This window comes from Erythrolamprus reginae, chromosome 8 (assembly GCF_031021105.1).
Source record: "Erythrolamprus reginae isolate rEryReg1 chromosome 8, rEryReg1.hap1, whole genome shotgun sequence".
NCBI lineage: Eukaryota > Metazoa > Chordata > Lepidosauria > Squamata > Dipsadidae > Erythrolamprus > Erythrolamprus reginae.
The window spans coordinates 2,088,272-2,114,843 of record NC_091957.1 but is presented as its reverse complement, the minus strand read 5'-3'; the positions used below and the strand labels follow the sequence as shown (position 1 = coordinate 2,114,843).

General features: G+C 42.6%; 1 protein-coding gene across 1 annotated transcript in view; it reads right to left on the bottom strand.

Moving 5' to 3' along the window:
• Positions 1-4,379: 4,379 nt before the first annotated feature.
• Positions 4,380-26,572, bottom strand: part of PRDM12 (PR/SET domain 12) — a 37,709-nt gene continuing 15,516 nt past the window's right edge. The window contains exons 3-6 of the mRNA XM_070759545.1: positions 18,545-18,735; positions 13,488-13,643; positions 6,756-6,867; positions 4,380-4,832 (exon numbers count right to left, since the gene is read on the bottom strand). Coding sequence (XP_070615646.1) covers positions 4,450-4,832; positions 6,756-6,867; positions 13,488-13,643; positions 18,545-18,735 — 842 coding nt within the window. The 3' untranslated portion in view covers positions 4,380-4,449. The remainder of the gene's footprint in view (positions 4,833-6,755; positions 6,868-13,487; positions 13,644-18,544; positions 18,736-26,572) is intronic.

Genomic DNA, 26,572 nt, shown 5'->3' with positions numbered 1-26,572 from the left:
TCAGATATTTTCTCACGTTGCTTCTGATCTTTCCCCCAACCAACCTCAGATTGTGCCCCCTTGTTGTGGGTTCACTTTCCTATGAAAAACACTTCCCTCCTGAACCTTATTTAACCCTTTCATGTATTTAAATGTTTCGATCATGTCCCCCCCTTCCCTTCTGTCCTCCAGACTCTACAGATTGAGTTCATGAAGTCTTTCCTGATACGTTTTATGCTTAAGACCTTCCACCATTTTATAGCTCGTCTTTGGAGCCATTCAATTTTATCCATCTCTTTTTGCAGGTGAGGTCTCCAGAACTGGACACAGTATTATTCCAAACGTGGTCTCACCAGCGCTCTATATAAGGGGATCACAATCTCCCTCTTCCTGCTTGTTATACCTCTAGCTATGCAGCCAAGCATCCTACTTGCTTTCCCTACCGCCTGACTGCACTGTTCACCCATTTGGAGACTGTCGGAAATCACGACCCCTAAATCCTTCTCTTCTGGAGTTTTTGCTAACACAGAACTGCCAATGCAATACTCAGATTGAGGATTCCTTTTCCCCAAGTGCATTATTTTACATTTGGAAACATTAAACTGCAGTGTATAAGTGAGTGAGTTTTTGCCTCATTTTATGACCTTTCTTGCCACAGTTGTTAAGCGAAGCGTGCCAGTTGTTCAGCCAGTAACACAGTTGTTAATTGAACGTAGTTTGTCAGAGGTTTGCAAAAGAGGATTGCATAGTCCTGGAGACAATGCTATTCTCATGCATATAGCAATGGCATTTAGACTTATATACCGCTTCCTAGTGCTTTTACAGCCCTCTCTAAGCAATTTACAGAATCAGCCCCTTGCCCCCAACAATCTGGGTCCTCATTTGACCCACCTTGGAAGGAAGGAAGGCTAAGTCAACCTTGTTGGATCCCCCGATTCTTGACAACTGTATCTTGTCTTTTTATGAACACTGAGAGCATCTGCACCAAAGACAAATTCCTTGTGTGTCCAACCATACTTGGCCAATAAAGAATTCTATTCTATTCTATTCTATTCCATTCCATCATGTTTATGCTTTGTTTATACTTTGTTTGTAATGGTATACACGCTTGACAAATTAAATTAAATTAAATTAAATTAAATTAAATTAAATTAAATTAAATTAAATTAAATTAAATTAAATTAAATTAAATTAAATTAAATTAAATTAAATTAAATTAAATTAAATTAAATAATTAAATTAAATTAAATTAAATTAAATTAAATTAAATTAAATTAAATTAAATTAAATTAAATTAAATTAAATTAAATTAAATTAAATTAAATTAAATTAAATTAAATTAAATTAAATTAAATTAAATTTTGTTGCAAATGTATACAGTTCCACTTCCTTTGGAAGACTCCATCGAAGACCCCCAAAAAATGCTTTTCTACATTGGCAAATTTGAATTTCATATATTTATAGATATAAAATTATAGAACTGGAAAGTCTTGTCAAACGAATTGTGACAGGGTCCACATAGAACTTCTCTGCATCAAATTATTTTATGATGAACATGCTGGCTGGAGAATTCTGGGAATTAAAGTTGTTGAGGTTGAGAAATACTGTATTCAGAAAATTGTTGTGGAAGGAGCTTTCCTTAAAAATCAAAGAATAGGATAATAAACAGAACAAAGAGGACTAGAAATTTGAAATCACCAGTTCCCTTATTCCCTGCTGTATATGAATACAGCAGTTATGAGCCATCAACCCTAAAAAGTTTTTAATTGCAAGATATCCATTTTTGGCTCATGTTTTATTCTTCTTCTTTATTTAGAATACAAGAGCATGAGAGATACAAAGATATATTTATATATATATTTATGTATTTACAGCTGTGTACATCATACAATTATTATATAATTGATATTAAAGTGTTGGGGGTTTTGTTCTCTTTTGTAAATAGGTGTTTTACATGATTTTTTTTTATCTACAAGATTAAAGTGACCATTGTGTGTGACAACTCAAGACATCTTATCCTTATCAGGAGAGATTTTTCCGAAGCAGTCGGAGATATTTAGGTTTCTTAAAAATGTCTATTTTACAAACAAACAAACAAAAGGTCCATTCCTGAAACCCATTTAGGTCCGTGATGGGAATTAGGCAAAGAAACTGTTTTCTTCGGTATGTCGAAGGTTGGAGTCGGTACCAATCATCTGCAAAACTTTCATTTGATAAAAGACAGAAATTGCACAATTATGATCTGTTGTGGTCAGCTCTGGCCCAGCCCCTGCCCCAAGGAATGTGGAGGTGGAGATGGGGGAAACATCCACACGCCACAAGTCTGTTTTGCTCCTGATAGAATCTGCCGACGAAGTCTCCTCTGACCAAGGAAGCGTGAGTAGCAGGGAAGAGGGGAGTTTGGCAGACAGCCCAGGAGGAGATCAATCATCCGTATATCCCTGGATTCTGAACAAGAACGTATGACAGACCCACGCATGCGTAGAGTGATGCATAGGAGAGAACAACTGAAGGATTTTTACAGGAGATAAGTGAGGCCACCTGTGGTTGGGTGGGGCTGCTGTAATTGGTGCTACAGATAAAAAGAGCAGCGTGCTGGTTTAGCCTCGTGGAAGTTTATCTGATTCATAGTTTCGTCAAGATCGTGGTTTTGCTGTTTCCCTGTTCAAGACTGTGTGTGGCCTTTCTGGACTTTGGAATTGGACTCAATTTCCCAGTTACTGGGTGAGAAATTGGATTGCATTTCACCTGAGCCTTGTGTGTACCAGAAAATCCCTTTGACATTTAAAAAGGGAGTTTTTTCTGCTTTTCTGTGGATAAAGACTTTTGGTTTTCCTTCTATCATGTGGTGTGTGTCTTCCTGGACTAATTACCCTGTAATTACGGGTGGTTGGGACACACCGGCAGAACAATGATCCTTATTATTTTTCCTAGAAAGCTGCAAAATCCCAGTATTCAAAGCTTGAGTAAGAATCCTTTGCTAAAACAATGTCTTTGCTTTTATTTCAAGTCTTTTTTTCTTTTCTCCAAGTCTTAAACGCAGGTGGGGGCAACTGATTGTTTGTTTTTTTTAATCCATCAGACAAACTTACACCGGGAGAGAGGCAGGAAAAAAATTGGTGCAAGAGGTTAAAAATATGTATTTAAAAATGAGGGCCGGTTGCAAAGGCTATTGATTGAGTTGAGAGGCGCAGCCACCTTGTCTGGGCTAGGAAGCTAAGCAGGGTTAAGCCTGGTTAGTAATTGGAGGGGACTGGAGTGGAAGAAAGGAAATTGGTTTGATTTAATTGTTTAAAAATCCCTTTAAAAATCACTGTGGCCCAGCAATGGAAGGGAAGTCTTCAGAGCTGGACTCATGTTGTGAGGGGTAATAATAATAATAATAATAATAATAATAATAATAATAATAATAATAATAATAATAATTTATTAGATTTGTATGCTGCCCCTGTCCGAAGATGGGAACACAACCCTCCTGCCAAGTTATCTACACATAGTCCTCGACTTACAACCATAATTGGGGGGGGGGGGCGCTCATTAAACAAATTGCATGTGGTTAAGCAAATCCAGCTTAATGACATGCAATTTGCTTTTAACTGATTTTGCTTGTCAGAAGAAAAGACATCAGAATGAGCTGGGGGCAAACCGCCTGGGATGGCTATCAGACACATCGATGGACATAAGTGTGAGGACTGGTCGTAAGTCACTTTATTCCGGGCTGTTGTAACTTTGAATGATCCTAAGTGAATGTTCATAAATCCAGGGCGAGGTTGCAAATGGGGAAGAGGAAAGGCAGGCTCCCCCTTGTGGCTGAAATGGGAAGTGAGCAACAATGGGAAGACTGCAGGCTGCTCGAAATACAGAAATTTGCCTCCCATTGTTTCTTCCTGGGAAATGATGGAGTGGAGGGTTTCCTGCCTAAGTGGGGGAGTGGACTAGAAGACCTCCAAGGACCCTTCCAACTCTCTTGTTATTATAATTCTTCGGAGTCTTCGGAGAGGGGTGGCATATAAATCTAATTTATTATTATTATTATTATTATTATCTTCATCATCATTATTAGTATTATTATTGTCCTCTCCCGACATTCTGCACCATTGTGTTCATATCGCGCACTGTTCACATGTTCACACTGTCCTCTGTTGTGCTCACATCACGCACTGTTCACATGTTCACATGTTCACACTGTCCACTGTTGTGTTCACATGTTCACACTGTCCCCTGTTGTGTTCATATCGTGCACTGTTCACATGTTCACACTGTCCCCTGTTGTGTTCACGTCGCGCACCATTCACATGTTCACACTGTCCCCTGTTGTGTTCACATCGCGCACTGTTCCCGTGTTGTGTGTCCAACCAGAGGCAGCTAAAGGCCCCCGGGGGAGACCGTGCCACAGCGCCCTCCTCTGGTCACGCAGTGTTGGCCTCCCCCGTCGCGAGCCCCCCTCCACGCGCCCACCGTTTCCGTCCCTCACAGCACCATGGTGGGGATGTGGTGGCCCAGGGCGGCGGGGTGGGCCACGGGCAGGGCAGGCGAGTGGGGCTGCAGGGCCCCGTTGGGCGGGCGGTGCCGGGCGCTCTTCTGGTGGGCCCGGAGCCCGGCCAGCTGGGAGTAGGCGCTCTGGCAGACCTGGCACTTGTAGGGCCTCTCCCCGGTGTGGAGGCGGACGTGGTTGCGCAGGGTGGAGGACTGGCTGAAGCGCCGGTTGCAGAAGCGGCAGATGAAGGGCTTGTCCAGGGTGTGGATGCGCATGTGGGAACGCAGGTTGCTGCGGGAGTTGAAGCCCCGGTGGCAGATCACGCAGCGCATGCGGCCCACGGTGCTGGCCCCGCCGTCGACCAGGTGGAAGTCCTCTGCAGGGGCAGACAGGAAGGAAGGAAGGAAGGAAAGAAGGGAGGAAAGAAGGGAGGAAGGAAGGAAGGGAGAAAGGAAAGGAAGGACGGAAGGAAGGACGGAAGGAAGGAAGGGAGGAAGGAAGGGAGGAAAGGAAGGAAGGAAGGAAAGAAGGGAAGGAAGGAAAGAAGGGAAGGAAGGGAGGGAGGGAGGAAAGAAGGGAGGAAGGAAGGAAGGAAGGAAAGAAGGGAAGGAAGGAAGGAAAGAAGGGAAGGAAGGGAGGGAGGAAGGAAGGAAGGAAAGAAGGGAAGGAAGGAAGGAAAGAAGGGAAGGGAGGGAGGGAGGAAAGAAGGGAGGAAGGAAGGAAGGAAGGAAGGAAGGAAGGAAGGAAGGAAGGAAGGAAGGAAGAGTGATGAGGAGGACCGTTCTAGCAATGGCGGTTGGCGGAAGGTCAACGCTACTGTGCCCATGACGCCACCAGAGAGCAGGGCTTGGAAGTGAAGAGGGGTCTGAGAGGGTAGGTTGTCTCTCCGTCCACTCTTCCCTCCCTCCTTCTTTCCATCCATACCATTCATCTCTCTCTCTCTCTCTTTCTATCTATCATTATCCAATAGCTATCTACCATATATCGTATCTATATCTATTTTTAATTAGCTAATATCCATCCATCCATCTATCTATAATCTATCTATCGATATCTATTAATACCAGGTATCAAAAACTATTAATATGTATTATTTTCATTCTTGCTATTGTAGTTCAAAGGAGAAGAGTCTCCTTTCTTATCTATCCATCTATCTATCTATCCATCCCTCTCTCTCTCATCTATCCATCCCCCTCTCATCTATCTATCCATCCATGCCCCTCTCTCATTTGTCCATCCATCCCTCTCTCTGTTATCTATCTATCTCTCTATCCATCCATCCATCCATCCATCTATCTATCTATCTACCCTACCTACCTACCTACCTACCTACCTATCTATCTACCATCTATCAGACAAACACAGACTGACACTATCAGTCTGTGTCTGTCTGTCTGTCTAATTGTCTAACTCTATTTATTTATTTGTTTGTTTATTTATTCGTTTGTTTATTTATTTATTTATTTACTTACTTACTAGATTTGTATGCCGCCCCTCTCCGTAGACTCGAGATATATATATATATATCGAGTCTACGGAGAGGGGCGGCATACAAATCTAGTAAGTAAGTAAGTATATATATCACATGTTTTTGCTGAATTTTTAAAATTAAGGGAGAGTAGGATAGCACTATTTCGGCCTTGTTATATATATCTATTTCTATCTATCAGTATCTATGTATAGATCTATTACCGTAATCTATATCTATTTCTAATTATCTATTTATCTATCTATCATCTAACATCTATTAGTTTTCCTCTGTCTGTCTGTCTAATATCTATCTATCACTAATTATATCTATCATTTGCATTGTCATCCTTCAGTTTTGAAAGACCATGGTATCATGCTATCTATCATTATCTACATAATATCTACCTACTGTATATCTTATTTATATCTATCCTCTATCTATCATCTAACATCTGTCTGTGTCTGTCTGTCTGTCTGTCTAATATCCATCTATCTCTAATTATATAATATCTATATAATCTATCATCTATTTAATGTCTAACATCTGTCTGTCCAGTCCATTTCTTCTCTCCCTCTCTCTCCCTCCAAATCCTCCATCTCTATCTATCGATTTATCTGTATGTCCATCCATCCGCCTCATCTCGCAAGATCAACCATGCAATTCGTTGCTTTGCCTCCATCATATGCAGGGCTGCAGTTTGGCTCTCAAGTTAAATATGAGGGACGCCAAGTTGGTAAATTGGTGTCATGGCTGATGTCATGGCATCAACCGAGCGGTCAAGCAAGGAGAGATCCCACCAACGCCTAAAGAGTCTAGCCATCTGCTCACCATTTTTGTTCTTTTTTTGTTCCTCTTCAAGTCCCAGAACGCCAGGAATGCCCAAAAAGGTATTGTGAGAATTTCCATACCAAACCAGGAGTTCTTGATCTGGTGGGATCATCTGGAGGGAGACGAGAGGAGAGAAGAAGGTGGTTGAATCGGTGGGTCCTTTCCTAAGGACGTGGGATGGAGACCGGATCAAGAGAAGACCTCACCCAACATTGAACCCAAGTCAATAAAAACTTCAAGGTGATGCTTTTAACCCTGCTACCATTCTGGACCTTAGTTCTAAGGTTAAATTCTTGTAAGGACTAATAGTGAGGGAGGCATTCTCTTATGAATTTGGCCTCACACCTGGACCTTGGCGAAGGGAGAGACTTTGTTTAATGCAGCGTTGGTGAAGCAACAGAGGTCTCCTACAAATAACTTTGCATTGTGTAAAAGAAGTGTGTGTGTTTGAGTTTACATTTAGGGGGTTAATTATCAGCTGCTGCTGGGCAGGAGAGAAAACTCCACATCTCTTAAATCACGGTAATTTATAGCTGCCGCACGAATTCCAGGAGCCAATTAGGTCTCACAGGGGTCCCATTGACTAAACAATGCCGTCTGGCGGGATCCAGGGGAAGAGCCTTCTCTGTGGCGGCCCCGGCCCTCTGGAATCAACTCCCCCCAGAGATTACGACTGCCCTCACCCTCCTTGCCTTTTGAAAGCTCCCGAAGACCCACCTATGTCACCAGGCATGGGGAAATTAATATACCCCCAGGTACTAGGGTTTGATGTATGGTTTGTTAGGTTGTGTGATTATTTTCTTTTTTATAATAATGGGTTTTAAATTGTTTTTTAACAGTGGATTTGTACATGTTGTATTATTGTTTTGAGCCACTCCGAGTCCTCGGAGAGAATGGCGGCATACAAATCTAATAAATTATTATTATTATTCTATTCTATTCCTGGAGGGGTCTGTAATATGGTAAATGATTTAGCTTTACTAGATAAATGGTCAAAGCAATGGAAACTGCAGTTTAATGTTTCCAAATGTAAAATAATGCACTTGGGGAAAAGGAATCCTCAATCTGAGTATTGCATTGGCAGTTCTGTGTTAGCAAAAACTTCAGAAGAGAAGGATTTAGGGGTAGTGATTTCTGACAGCCTCAAAATGGGTGAGCAGTGTGGTCGGGTGGTAGGAAAAGCAAGTAGGATGCTTGGCTGCATAGCTAGAGGTATAACAAGCAGGAAGAGGGAGATTGTGATCCCCTTATATAGAGCGCTGGTGAGACCATATTTGGAATACTGTGTTCAGTTCTGGAGACCTCACCTACAAAAAGATATTGACAAAATTGAACGGGTCCAAAGACGGGCTACAAGAATGGTGGAAGGTCTTAAGCATAAAACGTATCAGGAAAGACTTCATGAACTCAATCTGTATAGTCTGGAGGACAGAAGGAAAAGGGGGGACATGATCGAAATATTTAAATATGTTAAAGGGTTAAATAAGGTTCAGGAGGGAAGTGTTTTTAATAGGAAAGTGAACACAAGAACAAGGGGTCACAATCTGAAGTTAGTTGGGGGAAAGATCAAAAGTAACGTGAGGAAATATTATTTTACTGAAAGAGTAGTAGATCCTTGGAACAAACTTCCAGCAGACGTGGTTGGTAAATCCACAGTGACTGAATCTAAACATGCCTGGGATAAACATATATCCATCCTAAGATAAAACACAGGAAATAGTATAAGGGCAGACTAGATGGACCATGAGGTCTTTTTCTGCCGTCAGTCTTCTATGTTTCTACATCATCTTCGACTTGGAGTCTGACAGTTCCAAAAACTGGAACACCCACAACAGTTACCAGCTGAACGGCTGCAATGATTGGTGGGGAGAGAGGCCTTAAAATGAGGCAAACTTAGCAAAATGTTTCACTTAGCAATCTAAATTTTGGGCTCATAATGTCAAGTCTTACCTATGGCCATTTTGATCCTCTAAGGCAGTGTTTCCCAACCTTGGCCACTTGAAGATATTTGGACTTCAACTCCCAGAATTCCCCAGCCAGCATTCTGGGAGTTGAAATCCAAATATCTTCAAGTGGCCAAGGTGGGAAACACTGCTCTAAGTAGATCACCTACCAAAGAAAGCCAGATCAAAACCACAGCTGTTACACCTTTTTCCTCCTCTCTGTTTAATCTTTTCATTCTAATTATAATCTTTAAAACGAAAATTAGTCCAAGGCAGCTAGGCAGCACCAGGGAAACCAGCCATCGCTCCGCTCTTCAAAGTCGCCTACGGCTAAAAAATAGTTTTATCAGCACCGCCAAAGCCGATTAATTAAATCAGTTTAAACGTAGCTCTAATGAAGCGGCTTGCTTGTTAAGGAGGGAAGTGTTTGTTTTGGTGAGCTCAGAAACATCCAGAGCATAAAATGGGATTTAATTTTTCACGCTGCAAGATAAATACTTTTGGAGAAGGGCTGGGGATCTTTCTGTTAATTGGCTTTTAATACAGGTGCTTACACGAGCTACAGGCAGTGCTTGTGGGAGGGTTTGCGTGTGAAATAATACACACCGCACCTTCTAACGCGTGTGAAATCCTTCCTGTAATTTCACATCCGTTAGTAGCAAATCTCTCTGCTTGTAATCGTCAGGAGTTTAGAGAGAGCAATAATTTCTCTTCCTTTTCTTCCTTTTTTTGAACAGTTAAAATAAACAAAAATTGACAAACATATTTAACATTGGTTGAGATTCTTTGGTAAACACTTTGGGAGATACCGTTCTTCTTTCCTATGTATATTTTAGATCGATTAAATAACCGATGGAGAAGAGAGAGAAAAGAAAGGGAAAGTAAGAAAAGAGGGGAAAACAGAGAAAGGAAAAGAAATACTAGAAGTCAACTATTTCCGTTGGCTCGCGTACTTAAGCGAACTGTTTATAGATATATTCTTGTAATTAATGAATTCTTAACTTCCAGGTGCGCAGTTATGGATTAAGGATTTGTGTGAAATGATAAATACATATAAATATATGCAGAGGTGATGTATGTTAATGTGAGGTCTACTGGTTATTATTATTTATTATTATTATTATTTATTGGATTTGTATGCCGCCCCTCTCCGCAGACTCGGGGCGGCTAACAACAGTGGTAAAACAACATGAACAATCCAATTAATAAAAACAACTAAAAAACCGTTATTATAAAAAACCAAACATACACACAAACATACCATGCATATCTTGTAGTAGCCTAGGGGGAAAGGATAACTTAACTCCCCCGTGCCTGGCGACAAAGGTGGGTCTTGAGTAATTTGCGAAAGACAAGGAGGGTGGGGGCTGTTCTAATCTCTGGGGGGAGTTGATTCCAGAGGGCTGGGGCCGCCGCAGAGAAGGCTCTTCCCCTGGGGCCCGCCAAAAGACATTGTTTGGTCGACGGGACCCGGAGAAGGCCAACTCTGTGGGGCCTTATCGGCTGCTGGGATTCGTGCGGTAGAAGGCGGTTCCAGATGTATTCTGGCCCAATGCCATGTAGGGCTTTAAAGGTCATTACCAACACTTTGAATTGTGACGGGAAACCGATCGGCAGCCAGTGCAGGCCACGGAGTGTTGCAGAAACGTGGGCAAATCTAGGAAGCCCCACGATGGCTCTCGCGGCCGCATTCTGCACGATCTGAAGTTTCCAAACACTTTTCAAAGGTAGCCCTATGTAGAGAGCGTTACAGTAGTCAAGCCTCGAGGTGATGAGGGCATGAGTGACTGTGAGCAATGAGTCCCTGTCCAAATAGGGCCACAACTGGTGCACCAGGCGAACCTGGGCAAACGCCCCCCTCGCCACAGCCGAAAGGTGATGTTCCAATGTCAGCTGTGGATCGAGGAGGACGCCCAAGTTGCAGACCCTCTCTGAGGGGATCAATAGTTCCCCCCCCAGGGTAATGGATGGACAGATGGAATTGTACTTGGGAGGCAAGACCCACAGCCACTCCGTCTTGTCTGGTTAATAGTATAGTGTTGGTTAGTTTCTCTTCCTTTTCTTCCTTTTCTTTAAAAAAAGAGGATTTTTTTATTTATTTTTTTGCTGATGGCTTAAGGTCCTGACAGTTTCACCTGTTTGCCTCCCGTCCTATTTTCTTTATTTCCTCTCTTTGACAGCGTCACTTGGCTGTCATTATCTCTCTCTCTTTTTTTTTTTGTAGCTTGCCAGAGAAATAAGCCATCAACAAGCATTTGAAAACCTCTAGAGAAGAAAGAAAGAGAGAGACTTGGGTGGGAGGTTCTCCCCCCCCCCCTCCTCCAAAGAGGCTCGAGTGAGAATCTTAACTGTTATTTTTCCCATTAGGATGCTCAACCTGAGCCATAAAAGAAGCGCGGCACACCGTAATAACAGTACTTAGTTCACCCGCGCCACGGAATCACACAAATTGAGAATGCACCACAAACACGGCAACCTGTTAGTGGGCGCGTTGCTCTTTTGCGTGGCCGGGAATTTTAGCATTTTGAAAACTGCAGAGCTCAAAGCCATTAAGGTTGTTAAATCGATGAACGGAGGAGGCTTTAAAGTGCAGCTTTCGACGGCTGCGTTCATCGCGAGCCAAAGAAAATTATGACGCCCAGAGATGGTTTTTAAAACTTATTTTCTTATTTTTTTTAAAAAAACAAATTGTCGCTTTGCAAGACAACTTGGATATGGCTTTCTCACTTGCTTCTTCAGCCTGAACTCAACATAGAAACATAGAAGACTGACGGCAGAAAAAGACCTCATGGTCCATCTAGTCTGCCTTTATACTATTTCCTGTATTTTATCTTACAATGGATATATGTTTATCCCAGGCATGTTTCAATTCAGTTACTGTAGATTGACCAACCATGTCTGCTGGAAGTTTGTTCCAAAGATCTACTACTCTTTCGGTAAAATAATATTTTCTCATGTTGCTTTTGATCTTTCCCCCAACTAACTTCAGATTGTGTCCCCTTGTTCTTGGGTTCACTTTCCTATTAAAAACACTTCCCTCCTGGACCTTATTTAACCCTTTAACATATTTAAATGTTTCGATCGTGTCCCCCCTTTTCCTTCTGTCCTCCAGACTATACAGATGGAGTTCATGAAGTATTTCCTCATCAGTTTTATGCTTAAGACCTTCCACCATTCTTGTAGCCCGTCTTTGGACCCCTTCAATTTTGTCAATATCTTTTTGTAGGTGAGGTCTCCAGAAACTCAAGGGTTTTTTTATTTAAAAACTCGCTTTTGGCTTCCTTTCCTTTTTTGACGTAGCCAAAAGAGGCTCTTTTAGAGCCCAAGGATGAGAAATTAAGGCTGTTTGGAATGGAAATCGAAGCGGATTTGTGTAAATGCAGGCAGCCCTTGGTTTTAGAGTCATCACCAAGACTGGAAATTTTACGGTGTGTCATTATGGTGATTAAGTCCAATTGGACCCAATTTTCGGACAACTTTTATGGCAGTTGTTAAAGTGAAATATGATGTCATGAAGTAAATTGGACAGGCGTTTTTTTTCTTCCTTCCAGCCCTATGAGTCTGTGAAACTCTAATTCTATGAATCTATGATTCTACGGGTCTACGATTGTATATTATTATGAAACGGTGCGGGGAAGGGTTATACTGGCCATGTTTTTCAGACTATAAGGCACACCGATGTATAAGACGCACCGAGATTTCAAAGAAGTATGGAAGAAAACAAAGTTTTTGTCTGCCCTGGCAATCTGCACGCCTCCAAAACCTTCTGCGAACCCCTTTTTTTTTTTCAAAAATGGGCCCGTTTTCCACCCTTTTTTGCAAAAATGGGCCTGTTTTACACCGTTTTTTTCAAAAAAAAATGGGCCCTTTTTCACCTGTTTTTTCAAAAAATAGGCCATTTTTTTACCATTTTTTACAAAAATGAGACTTTTTTTCCTTTTTTGGAAAAATAGGCCATTTTTTACCCTTTTTTGCAAAAAATGGGCCCATATTCCACTTATTCTGCAAAAATAGGCCCATTTTTCACCCGTTTTTTTGCAAAAATGGGGTGGGCAGAGGGTTTGGGACAGGGTGGATTCCTTTTATCTCTTGCTACCAATGTGCTACGCATGGGGGGGGGTGTCCCGCATATGTGCATGTCCGTCCCCAGTGTGATTTTGCTTCCGTGCATGCATTTAGACCTTTCTTGCCACAGTTGTTAAGCGAAGCGTGCCAGTTGTTCAGCCAGTAACACAGTTGTTAAGTGAACGTGATTTGTCAAAAGGGGATCGCATGGCCCTGGAGACAATGCTACCCTCGTGCATACAGCAATAGTATTTAGACTTATATACCGCTTCCTAGTGCTTTTACAGCCCTCTCTAAGCGGTTTACAGAATCAGCCTCTTGCCCCCAACAATCTGGGGCCTCATTTGACCCACCAAGGAAGGAAGGAAGGAAGGAAGGAAGGAAGGAAGGAAGGAAGGAAGGAAGGAAGGAAGGAAGGAAGGAAGGAAGGAAGGAATAGCATTTAGACTTATATACCGCTTCCTAGTGCTTTGACAGCCCTCTCTAAGCGGTTGACAGAATCAACCCCAACAATCTGGGTCCTCATTTGACCCACCTGGGAAGGATGGAAGGCTGAGTCAACCTTGAGCTGGTGGTGAGATTTGAACCACTGAACTACAGCTAGCTGAAGGAGCCTGCAGGGCTACACTCTAACCACTGCGCCACCCCGGCTCTTATGTCATATTCTCATTGTGCCCAGAGTATCGGAGAACCTGTCTTCATTTTGGCTGCCCCCATTTCATACCTCAATGGCTTTGTAGAAGATGCTATTCCCAATCTGGACCACTTCCAAATTCTGCTCCTGTTCATTCCGGGCACATTTGATATAGGTCATCCAGCTGCGATGGTCTTCTTGACTCGCATCAATGAAGTATCGAACTGTCCCGTCTTCATTGAAGACCTGAGATTAAGAAAACCCAATGATTAATCCTGATGGGTTTTGGGTTTTTTAAAAGAAATCTTCAATATATAATACTTTGTTGAGTAACCATTAGACCAGTGTTTCTCTACCTTGGCAATTTAAGACAGGTTGCACCCCTTTAAAGCCCTGCATGGCATTGGACCAGAGTACCTCCGGAACCGCCTGCTACTGCACAAATCCCAGCGACCGATAAGTTCCCACAGAGTTGGCCTTCTCCGGGTCCGGTCGACCAAACAATGTCGTTTGGCGGGCCCCAGGGGAAGAGCCTTCTCTGTGGCAGCCCCGGCCCTCTGGAATCAGCTCCCCCCGGAGATTAGAACTGCCCCCACCCTCCTTGTCTTTCGTAAATTACTCAAGACCCATCTATACCGCCAGGCATGGGGGAGTTGACACACCTTTCCCCCAGGCTTTTTTTTATATTTATGTTTGGGTATGTATATGTTGTTTGCTTTTTAAAATATGATAGGGTTTTATGTGCTTTTTAATATTAGATTTGTTTTCCCTGGAATATTGTTTTTATTATTGTTGTGAGCCGCCCCGAGTCTTCGGAGAGGGGCGGCATACAAATCTAATAAATTGAAATTGAAATTGAAATCAACTCCCAGAATTCCCCAGCCAGCCTGAGGAATTATGGGGAATAATTACGTGATTCTTATGTCCTCCCCCTCTACACACACACACCCCATTAACAAAATCTCACACTGCCTCATTTTATGCAAACAGCCCAGACTGGATCCAGGACTCACAAAGAAGCAACTGCACATAACTATGGTATAATGTTCCCAGAATACGTCCAAATTACCCCCCGTTTATATTGATATAAAGGGAATTAAATTGTTGGATATGAGTAGATTATGAAAAACACTGCAGAAAATAGATGCAAATGTTTTTGTTTAAAGACCACAGAACCTCTAAGAGTTCAGGAATCCTGATTCGCCTGGTTTGGAACAGGGGGAATTCTTGGGAATTTCCAGGGAGAACAACCGTGATTGAATCTTCTTTGCTGCGTGAGCCACACAACAATAGTTCGGGGCATCTTTGAATTTGGAAATTTCTCTCCAATTGAAATTGGAAAACTTGCAGAGAGGAAAAAGAAAGAGGAGAAAGCTGGCAAAAAAGGGGAAGAAAAAGTGCAAGGAGAAATAAAGAAAAAAGAAAACTCACAAAGAAGAAAAAGAAAAAAATGGCAATTGGATAAGAGGGAAAGAGAAGAAAACTCAGGAAGGAAGGAAGGAAGGAAGGAGAGAAGGAAGGAGAAGGAGAGAAGGAAGGAGAAGGAGAGAAGGAAGGAGAAGGAGAGAAGGAAGGAAGGAGGAGAGAAAGAAGGGAGGGAGGGAAGGGAGAAAAGGAAGGAAGGAAGAACAAGAGAAGGAAGGAAGAATGCAAGAAGGAAGGAGAATGAGAGAAGGAAGGAAAGAAAGTGAGAGAAGGAAGGAAGGAGAATGAGAGAAAGAAGGGATGGAGGGAGGGAGGGGAGAGAAGGAAGGAAGGAAGGAAGGAAGGAGAACAAGAGAAGGAAGGAAGAAGAATGCAAGAAGGAAGGAGAATGAGAGAAGGAAGGAAAGAAAGTGAGAGAAGGAAGGAAGGAGAATGAGAGAAAGAAGGGATGGAGGGAGGGAGGGGAGAGAAGGAAGGAAGGAAGGTAGGAAGGAAGGAGAACAAGAGAAGGAAGGAAGAAGAATGCAAGGGGGAAGGAGAATGAGAGAAGGAAGGAAAGAAAGTGAGAGAAGGAAGGAAGGAGAATGAGAGAAAGAAGGGATGGAGGGAGGGAGGGGAGAGAAGGAAGGGAGAGAAGGAAGGAAGGAAGGAGAACAAGAGAAGGAAGGAAGAAGAATGCAAGAAGGAAGGAGAATGAGAGAAGGAAGGAAAGAAAGTGAGAGAAGGAAGGAAGGAGAATGAGAGAAAGAAGGGATGGAGGGAGGGAGGGGAGAGAAGGAAGGAAGGAAGGTAGGAAGGAAGGAGAACAAGAGAAGGAAGGAAGAAGAATGCAAGGGGGAAGGAGAATGAGAGAAGGAAGGAAAGAAAGTGAGAGAAGGAAGGAAGGAGAATGAGAGAAAGAAGGGATGGAGGGAGGGAGGGGAGAGAAGGAAGGGAGAGAAGGAAGGAAGGAAGGAGAACAAGAGAAGGAAGGAAGAAGAATGCAAGAAGGAAGGAGAATGAGAGAAGGAAGGAAAGAAAGTGAGAGAAGGAAGGAAGGAGAATGAGAGAAAGAAGGGATGGAGGGAGGGAGGGGAGAGAAGGAAGGAAGGAAGGTAGGAAGGAAGGAAGGAGAACAAGAGAAGGAAGGAAGAAGAATGCAAGGAGGAAGGAAGGAAGCTTGCAAAAGAACAAGAGGAGAAAACTTACAAAGAGAAATAAAGAAAAGAAGAAAAATTTCCAATGGGGAAAAAAAAGATTTTAGAAGCAGCAATGATTTGGAAAACAGAGTTGCAGCAAGTTCTGATCGGCTGTCAGCTGTGGGCTTTGCAAAAAGATAAGAATTCAAGGGAAGGAATGCCTTCAGTTTCACACTTTGCCAAGGAAAGGGGAAACATCCAGAAAATAGGCTGATTCCCCTTTTCAAATCAAATCGTACATGAAAAGGCCTCCGTTGAGGGGAACGATACATTAGCATGCATTTGTGAAGAAATTACATTTTAAGGAGAAGGAGGAGGAGGAGGAGGAGAAGAAGGTGAAGAAGAAGGTGAAGAAGGAGGAGGAGGAGGAGGAGAAGAAGAAGAAGAAGGTGAGGGTGAAGAAGGTGAAGGAGAAGGAGGAGGAGAAGAAGGTGAAGAAGAAGAAGAAGGTGAAGGCGAAGGTGAAGAACAGGAAGATGATGAGGAAGAAGAAGAAGAAGGTGAAGAAAAAGGTGAAGAAGGAGAAGAAGAAGAAGAAGAAGCAAGAAAGAAAGAAAGAAAGAAAGAAAGAAAGAAAGAAAGAAAGAAAGAAAGAAAGAAAGAAAGAAATGGAACCTGGTTGCTGGAAAAAGAGGAAAAGTGGGGGGGGGAGGAAAAAACAGCAACAGCAAAAAAAAAATACAAATTTAAATTCTGTATTTATAGGTGAGTTATCTCCCACCAAATAGATACAGAATGAACTGAAGTGGGAGGCGGTGGTAAAAAAGAAAAGAAACCTTGAGCTTAATAGGCAGCTTCCTTTATCCCCGGGTTGAATAGCTGTCATTTGCCTTCATTTATGGAGTTTTGAATAAAGAAAAAATTAGAAAGGCCCCATTATGCCTCTAATGGCAGCTTAAAACACACATTCAAGCTCCCGTTTTTTCTCAAAGTAGGTAACAAAAACCAGCCAACTTCATTCAGGGAGCAGGCGAAGCCGGGCTGGTTTTAACCTTGGTTTATTTTTAGCCGCTTGGCTCTCTGAATTCAGCCTCTTTTTTCCCTAGCTGAAGGGTTCATGTTAATACTTATGGTCGTCATCGTTGCTGATTTATACCTGTTTTCGGCAGGTGCACAGAACGAGCCACTGTAAATAACCAAAGTTACTGTGTGGTCATAGGGGTGGACAACCCGTTTTACAAAGAATAGAATAGAATAGAATAGAATTTTTATTGGCCAAGTGTGATTGGACACACAAGGAATTTGTCTTGGTGCAAAGAGATCAACAGGCTGGGTTCTGAAAACCCGTCCAACATCCAAGTAACCAAGATAAAAACTAAGCAGGGTTAGTATGTTGTGAGAATGGGGCGAGTCAAGCTTCACCTGAGCAAGTTAAATGTGAATTGGGGTGCCCTGCTTCCCCAAAAATAAGACCTCCCCTTATAATAAGGCTAATTGGACTTTTGTGTTCATAGCAATAAGGCCAAGCAGTTATTTCAGGGTGCAAAAAAAAATATAAGACAGGGTCTTATTTTCAGGGAAACATGATATCTATCTACCTACCTAGCTACCTATCTATTCTATCTCTCTCTCTCTCTCTATCTATCTATCTACCTACCTACCTACCTAAGCTATCTATCTATCTACCTACCTACCTACCTATCTATCATCTCTGTCTGTCTGATCCATCCATCAATCCACCCTGTTTTCCCCAAAATAAGACCTCCCCCAATAATAAGCCCAATCGGGCTTTTGAGTGCAGTGACAATAAGGCCAAGCTCTTATTTCAGGGTTCAAAAAAATTATATAAGACAGGGTCTTATTTTAGGGAAAACACTGTATCTATCTATCTGTCTGTCTGTCCATCCATCCATCCATCTGTCTCTCTCTCTCTCCATTCATCCATCCACCCTGTTTTCCCCAAAATAAGACCTCCCCCAATAATAAGCCCAATCGGGCTTTTGAGTGCGGTGGCAATAAGGCCAAGCTCTTATTTCAGGGTTCAAAAAATATATAAGACAGGGTCTTATTTTTGGGGAAACACTCTATCTGTCTGTCTGTCTGTCTGTCTGTCTGTCTGTCTGTCTGTCTGTCTGTCTGTCTATCTGTCCGTCCGTCCATCTGTCTGTCGCTCTCTCTCCATCCATCCATCCATCCATCCATCCATCCATCCATCCATCCATCCATCCCTCTACAGAGTCTTATTTTCAGGGCAACATTATAGTCCTTGACTTGCTATCAACAGCTGAGTCCAAACTTCCTTCTGCTAATCAACATGGTTTGTTCAATGAGTTGGGTCCATTTTACCACCTCTCTTCTCCCGGTGGCTAAATGCAGCTGTGAAGTTTGTCACACGGCTGTTGAATCCATCTGCCCTGGAGGCCTAGAGATCACGCGAATGCCAGGACAGCCCGTGAGAAAAAGGGTCATAAGTTGCTTCTTTCATTGTCGTTGCAACTTTGAAACGGTCACTAAACAAATCACACCAAGGACTGCCTATAAAACAGGGCGTGCCCCCCCAATAACCCAACGAGCTTTCTTCACGTGCGCAGAGTTTGCCTTTACCTCCCACATCAGGCTGTTGTTCTTGCACAGGTCCACGTGTTCTGGGGAGATGATCCGACCCGTAAATGGGCCCATCTCGGTGCCGGCCTTGATCCAGGTTTTGGAGAAGATGCCCAGTCCCTCCCCAGGGATGGAGCTCTGGGCGATGATGACCTCCGAGGGTAGGACCAGGCTGGAGAGCTTCTGGACTTCTGCAAACCAGAGAATTGGTAAGGGAGGGAGAGGTCAATCCCAGCAGAATAACAGCAGGGGACCTTGGAGGTCTTGTAGTCCAACCCCAGAACCAAGCAGGGATCTCTATCGCGTTCCAGACAAAAAAAACACTCACAAAAGAACAAGTAACACGAGAAAATTTTGGAAGGCATTAAAGACACACCTGTGCGCCTAGGAACGGTGAACGACAGTTTCACACCGGTCATTGCATGAAAGAAGGATGATTGATTCTTTTATTGTGGGGTTTTTTAAATTATAGAATAGAACAGAACAGAATAGAATAGAATGTAATGGAGTAGAGTAGAGTAGAATAGAATAGAACAGAAAAGAAAAGAAAATAGAAAGAATAGAATAGAATAGAATAGAATTATTTATTGGCCAGGTGTGATTGCACACACAAGGAATTATTTATTTATTTATTGAACTTTTATGCTGCCCTTTTCCAAGGTCTCGGGGTGGCTTGCAACATATAATAAAACAATGTATAACATTTCATATCCAATTCATTAAATATAAAATTTAAAAAACCCCAAAGCCATAAAAACCAGTCACTCCCATTCAATCAACTTTCTCTCAACACAGTCGTCGGCCAGGGGGCCTAAGATCTAATTGCCCCAAGCCTGGCAGCATAGATGAGTCTCCAGACTCTTACAAAAGGCGAGGAGGGTGGGGGCAGTGCAAATCTCCAGGTGGGGGAGCTGATTCCAGAGGGCTGGGGGGCCCCCACAGAGAAGGCTCTTCCCCTAGGGCCCCGCCAAGTGACATTGTCTGGTTGACGGGACCTGGAGAAGGCCGACTCTGACCGGATGCTGGGACTCATGCGGCAGAAGGCGGCCCCATAGGCAATCTGACCCGATGCCATGTCGGGCTTTATACGTCATTACCAACACTTTGAATTGTGTCCGGAAACCAATCGGCAACCAATGCAGACCATGGAGTGTCGGAGAAACATGGTCCTACCTAGGAAGGCCCATGATTGCTTGTGTAGCTGCGTTTTGGATGATTTGCAGTTTGTGAACACTCTTCAAAGGTAGCCCAGGGTGTGGCCACTTCAAATCGTGCAGGTATGCCCATGTTACACCAACGCTCCGCAGTCTGCATTGGTTGCCGGTCACAATTCAAAGTGTTGGTTATGACTTATAAAGCCCTTCATGGCATCGGACCAGAATATCTCCGGGACCACCTTCTGCCGCACAAATCCCAGCGACCGATTAGGTCCCACAGAGTTGGCCTTCTCCGGGCCCCGTCGACTAAACAATGTCATCTGGCAGGACCCAGGGGAAGAGTCTGTGGCGGCCCCAACCCTCTGGAACCAGCTCCCCCCGGAGATCAGAACTGCCCCCACCCTCCTTGCCTTTCGTAAACTCCTTAAAACCCACCTCTGCCGTCAGACATGGGGAAATTGATTCCCCTGGGCCACTTCCGTTTTATGTATGGTTTGTCTGAGATGTATGATTGGTTTTTTATATTAGGGGTTTTAAATTGTTTTTAACTATTGGATTTGTACTGTTTTTATTGTTGTGAGCCGCCCGGAGTCTTTGGAGAGGGGCGGCATACAAATCAAATCAAATCAAATCTACATGCTACAGCGTCCAGGAGCCACAGGTGAGAGCTGAGTGACAGGTGAGTGAGATGCCCTAAAAGCTGCTCTAAAATGACCTGCCATAAGAGGACATGACATGGCCCTACCCCAGAGGTGCTGCCCCTCCCTGAATACTCCATACACCCACCCTGGAAATAGCCAAAGTGAGCCAGCCACAATCTCATTGTCACCTCCGATGAAAACCCAACTGCTTAAATTGTGCAGGGCAACACCTTACGTATTTGCATGCAAATCGCCTGACAAACACAATAAGAAAAAGGCATTTGATTTAGACAGGTTAATTAATCCTCCATCAAAGCAGATTTGTGGGGGAGGAGAAAAAAAATACTGGAAATTATATTAGTTTAGGAAAGCCGTAGGAATCCGGCTTGGCAACCTGGCACCAACTGATAAATGCAAATTGGTTGGTCTTTAGATTTGGGGAGTCCTAAAAAAAAACAAAAAACCCCACAACCCCCTTCCAAATGCATTTGGCATGCAGACAACTTGCCTAACCAGGAAAGTTGTGTAAATGAACTGAACAAAGAGGTCCAGATTTTCTCAGTGGCCGAGAGAGATCGGTCCATGTGAATTTGGTCATGAAACCTCTGCTGGTTGTTCTTCTCCAGTTGGTTCTAGTTTTTATAGCTTTTAAAATTTGTAATAAGTTTATTTATCTATCCATCCATCCATTTACTGGCTGTAAGCCCCACAGAGTGCCCTTACAGGTGAAAAGTACAGGAAATAAATTTAATATATAAAACAAAACAAAACTCTGCTGCATTTGTGGACTGGCATAGAAACCTAGAAAAATAGAAGATTGATGGTAGAAAAAGACCTCCTGGTCCATCAAGTCTGCCCTTATATACTATTTCCTGTATCTTATCTTGGGATGGATCTATGTTTGTCCCAGGCATGTACAAATTCAGTGACTGTGGATTTAGCAACTACTTCTGATGGAAGTTTGTTCCAAGCATCTACTCCTCTTTCAGTCAAATAATATTTTCTCCTTATATATTTGCTTCTGATCTTTCCCCCAACCAACCTCAGATTGTGGCTCCTTGTTCTTGGGTTCACTTTCCTATTAAAAACACTTCCCTCCTGAACCTTATCGAACTCTTTAACCTATTTAAATGTTTTGATCATGTCCCCCCTTTTCCTTCTGTCCTCCAGACTCTACAGATGGAGTTCATGAAGTCTTTCCTGATCAGTTTGATGCTTAAGACCTTCCATCATTTTTCAGCATCATTCTGTTTCTCCTTGCACCTTTCTCGGTTAAATTATAGAAGTGAACATCTTGGGGCGATCAATTAATTCTTTTTTATAGTTCTATTTTCCTAGAGAAAATTCAAGATCATGCCCCTTGTAACGCCCACCCAAGCTCATTTAGATGTTGTGTTTTGAAACTGCACAGATATTGTCCAGGAAATACACAACTCCCAGAGTTTGTATTTCCTAGGATCTACATTAACCGCTTGACGTAAGAACATAGGTACCAAGCAGGAAGAGGGAGATTGTGATCCTGCTGTATAGAGCGTTGGTGAGACCCCATTTGGAATAATACTGTGTCCAATTCTGGAGACCTCACCTACAAAATGAAATGGATAAAATTGAATGGGTCCAAAGACAGGCTACAAAAATAGTGGAAGGTTTTAAGCATCAAACTGATCAGGGAAGACTTCATGAACTCCATCTGTCTAGTCTGGAGGACAGAAGGAAAAGGGGGGACATGATCAAAACATTTAAATATGTCAAAGGGTTAAATAAGGTCCAGGAGGGAAGTGTTTTTAATAGGAAAGTGAACCCAAGAACAAGGGGACACAATCTGAGGTTAGTTGGAGGAAAGATCAGAAACAATGTGAGAAAATATTATTTGACTGAAAAAGTAGTAGATGCTTGGAACAAACTTCCAGCAGAGGTTGTTGGTCAATCCACAGGGACTGAATTGAAACATGCCTGGGATAAACTTAGATCCATCCTAAGATAAAATACAGGAAATAGCATAAGGGCAGACTAGATGGATCATGAGGTCTTTCTCTGCCGTCAATCTTCTATGTCTCTATGTTTCTAAGAGATAAGGTGAAAGAATTCTTGCAGCATTACTCACGATGTAGAAATGGACATGGAGCAAAGTTTTTTTATCCTGTATGTGGGCCACACACCTGTGTGTGGTTTAGCTCCATCTTTTTTTTCAATGCGACTCTTTTTCAAGAGTCAAGACTGGGATTGGAGAAATATTTGCAAAGATTATAGTCTTTCGGAAACATCAAGACACGTTAAAGATGCTATGAACGAAACAGGCAAGCAAAGGAGTGAAGATGAGCTATGATATGGTTATTAAGTGAATCATGAAGTGATTAAGTAAGATGGCCAGGCATTTGTCTGAGATGGTCTGAGGGTTTGGGGTTGGATTAGAAGACCTTCAAGGTTCTTTCCAACCCTATGATACTATAGTTCTATGAATCCATGATTATATGATTAATATAAGTATAAGACACACGGGAGTATAAGTTAGTTTTTTGGGAGGAAAATAGGGAAAAGAATCTGCTTAGCGTGATATTCATCTGGCTAGCGTCCTTAGTCTGGTCAGCTTCAGACCATTATTTTATCACCTGGTTAAGGCTTTAAAAAAACGTTATTTGGAGAGAGTAACAATGAAAGAGCTTGCAAGCCAGTAAGAGCTGGGAACATCATTAGCCCCTTGAAAGAAACATTCAAAGCAAGTAGAGCAATGGAATAAACCGTGCAAAGGCTTGGTGCTTGGAAAACATTCTTTGCAGAGAGTAACAATGAAAGAGCTCGCAAGCCAGTAAGAGCAGGGAACATTGTTAGCACCTGGTTAGGGCTGGAAAGAAACATTCGGAGCAAGTAAAGCAATGAAAAAACCCCTGCAAAGACTTAGGGCTTGGAAACATTCTTTGCAGAGAGTAACAATGAAAGAACCTGCAAGGTAAGAATTGGGAAGATTGTTAGCAGTTAGTTAGGACTGGGGGGGGGGCAGGGAAGCTACATTTGGAGTATAAGACACACCCAAATTATCAGCCTCTTTTAGGGAGGAAAAAGCCATGTCTTATACTCCAAAAAATATGGTATATGATTCTATATTATTATGAAACTATGATATTATAGTTCTATGAACCTATTCTATAATTCTATGATTCTATGGATCTATGATTCTATCATATAAAATAGAGGAATTTAGCATCATAGCCCCTTAGATGGAGAAAGCTATTGAGATAATCAACGTGAATCCTTCCCAAGGGCCTGGGATGTGGATTTTTGATGGGGTTGCAAATATCATTGCAGAATATAAGCCGTTATATTGATAAAGCTGCCTTCTGCAATTGACCGATGGGGATTTGGTCAATGCCGATGGTGCTGCAGATGTTTTAGAATTGCACCCAAGGCACCTAATGACTGTTGGTACTTTATTATCAAAGTTATTTGCTGCCCGTCTCGCAGTTCAGGACGCGAGATAATCAATCAATCAATTCGGTCAATCAAAAAAATGAGTTTCCAAGCCATCCAATCCGCCATTGTCTCTTCTATAACTAGGATCCCACACAGAAACACATCCACACTTTCTTCCCCACAGTTGCAAAATGCAAACACACCCTGCCACTATCAAAATTAGTTTAATTTATTCATTTGCCCAAAGGCCCAAATGTTTGTTTTGAAATGTTCACCTCTGGTTTTCGGGTATCAGAACACCAGATGCAAAGTACTAGCCAAAGTTGGAAGCAAATTATTGGGGCATATCAAGGCTTGCTTCCTCATTTTGAAACCACCCTAAGAAATACAATTTTATTTATTTATTTATTTATTTATTTATTTATTTATTCATTCATTCATTCATTCATTCATTCATTCATTCACTCATTTATTTATTTATTGGATTTGTATGCCGCCCCTCTCCGCAGACTCAGGGCGGCTAACAACAGTAACAAAAACAGCATATAACAATCCAATATTAAAACAGTTAAAAACCCTTATTATAAAACCAAACATACATACAGACATACCATGCATAAAATTGTAAAGGCCTAGGGGGAAAGGGTATCTCAGTTCCCCCCATGCCTGACGGCAGAGGTGGGTTTTGAGGAGCTTACAAAAGGCAAGGAGGGTGGGGGCAATTCTAATCTCTGGGGGGGAGTTGGTTACAGAGGGCCGGGGCCGCTACAGAGAAGGCTCTTCCCCTGGGTCCCGCCAAGCGGCATTGTTTAGTTGACGGGACCCAGAGAAGACCCACCCTGTGGGACCTAACTGGTCGCTGGGATTCGTGCAGCATAGTGTGGAAAAAATATATAAATTTCAAGGCTATTCTGAATATCTTTTAATATCATGGCAGACTCTGTGCTAAAATTATTATCTGCCCCACAGCATCCTCTTCTGCTAATGGCACATGATTTGAGGTGTGTCACGTGCCCATGAGTAAAATAAGGGTGCAATGCACAATATATAGGACACACATGTTGTGAAGTCGCACGCCCGGCCTAAAATGACACACTCAAGGTGAGTTTTCTGTGGATGTGATCTGAAAAAGGGAGCAATCAAATAGACGAAATTTGCACGAGAGGTCTAATATTTGAGACGCATGGGGTGTCAATCGTCATATGTCATATTTGAAATCTTCTCCTTGCTCCTAAAGGGTCTTTCCTCCAAATGCATGGATCCAACTCCCCCACCCCCAAAAAAAGAATTTTAAAATTAGTGTTCAACTTTTCTTTTTTTGCACACACCTAAATTTTCTGGCCCTTTCTACCTCTCCGTGGGCTTTCAAAGAGAGATCTTTCTCTCTCACACACACACAAATCCTCACCCACACTGTATTTGAAGCTTCGGAAAAACCACCAGATGACGCCCGATTCCTTGTGCGCCTTCTGCAAGATTGCAACCTGTGGCATCCTTAAGATGATGGTTGTTATTTTTCTCAATTCTCTCTCTGCACCGGTGGCCATCTCGGCACCCTTTTTCCCAGGGGGGAAAGTGGAACAAGGACTGGACTTTTAAAATAACAGAACTTTAAGAAGACTACCTTGTTAGGATGGCTCAAGAAAGAACTTGGAGGAGAGAGAGAGAAAGAAGAGAGAGAGAAGGAGAAAGAGAGAAGAGAGAAAGAGAGAATAGAATAGAATGGAATAGATTACAATAGAATGGAATGGAATGGAATAGGAGAGGAGAGGAAATGGAATAGAAGAGAATTCTTTATTGGCCAAGTGTGATTGGACAAACCAGGAATTTGTCTTTGGTGTAGATGTTCTCAGTGTCCATAAAAGAAAAATATACATTTGTCAAGAATCATGTGGTACAAGACTTAATGGTTGTCATAATGGTCAAATAAGCAATGAAGAAACAATCAAGAGAGAGAGAGAAAGAGAGAGAGAAAGAGAGAGAGAAAGAGAGAGAGAGAAAGAGAGAAGAGAGAGAAAGAGAGAGAGAAGAGGGAGGGAGAGAGAGAGGGAGAAGAGAGAGAGAGAAGAGAGAGAGAAGAGGGGGAGAGAGAGAAAGAAGAGAGAGAAAAAGAGAGAAAGAGAGAGAGAAAAGAGAGAGAGAAGAGAGGGAGAAGAGAGAGAGAGAAGAGAGAGTGAGAGAAGAGAGAGGGGGGAGAGAGAAAGAAGAGAGAGAGGAAAAAGAGAGAGAGAGAAGAGAGAGAGAAGAGAGAGGGGGGAGAGAGAAAGAAGAGAGAGAGGAAAAAGAGAGAGAGAAGAGAGAGGGGGAGAAAGAAGAGAGAGAAAGAGAGAGAGAGAAAAGGGAGAGGAGAGAGAGAGAGAAAGAAGAGAAAGAGAGAGAAAAGAGAGAGAGGGAAAAGAGAGAATGAATTTCTTTAAAAAGCGAAGAGTGTGAGGTTAAATGGTGCCACGGCATCGCATAAAGCAATTTGTCACGCTGTTTAAAGTGATCCGCATTCATTGAAGACCCTTAGAAGGAAAATGGCTAATTCTAAATTCATTAGTCTTTAGAGAATGCTGTCGGCCAACACTGGGGGAGAGCTGAATGGCTTAAGAAACTTGTTTTAAAAGGCGCAGGAATTCCTGGTGACAAAATGCGAAAGATTAGCGGGCTGACATCTTTTGTAAAGGAGACAGAATGGAGTTTTCACGGTGGATTGAGAAAGGAACAGTCATCTTTTGGGGTTGGACCCCAAAAAGAGAGAGAGAGCAGAGAATCCCAAATGCCAGGAGGAAAAAGGGAATTGCTTGTCCGGAGTTTGATGAATGAAGAGTAAAGACTCG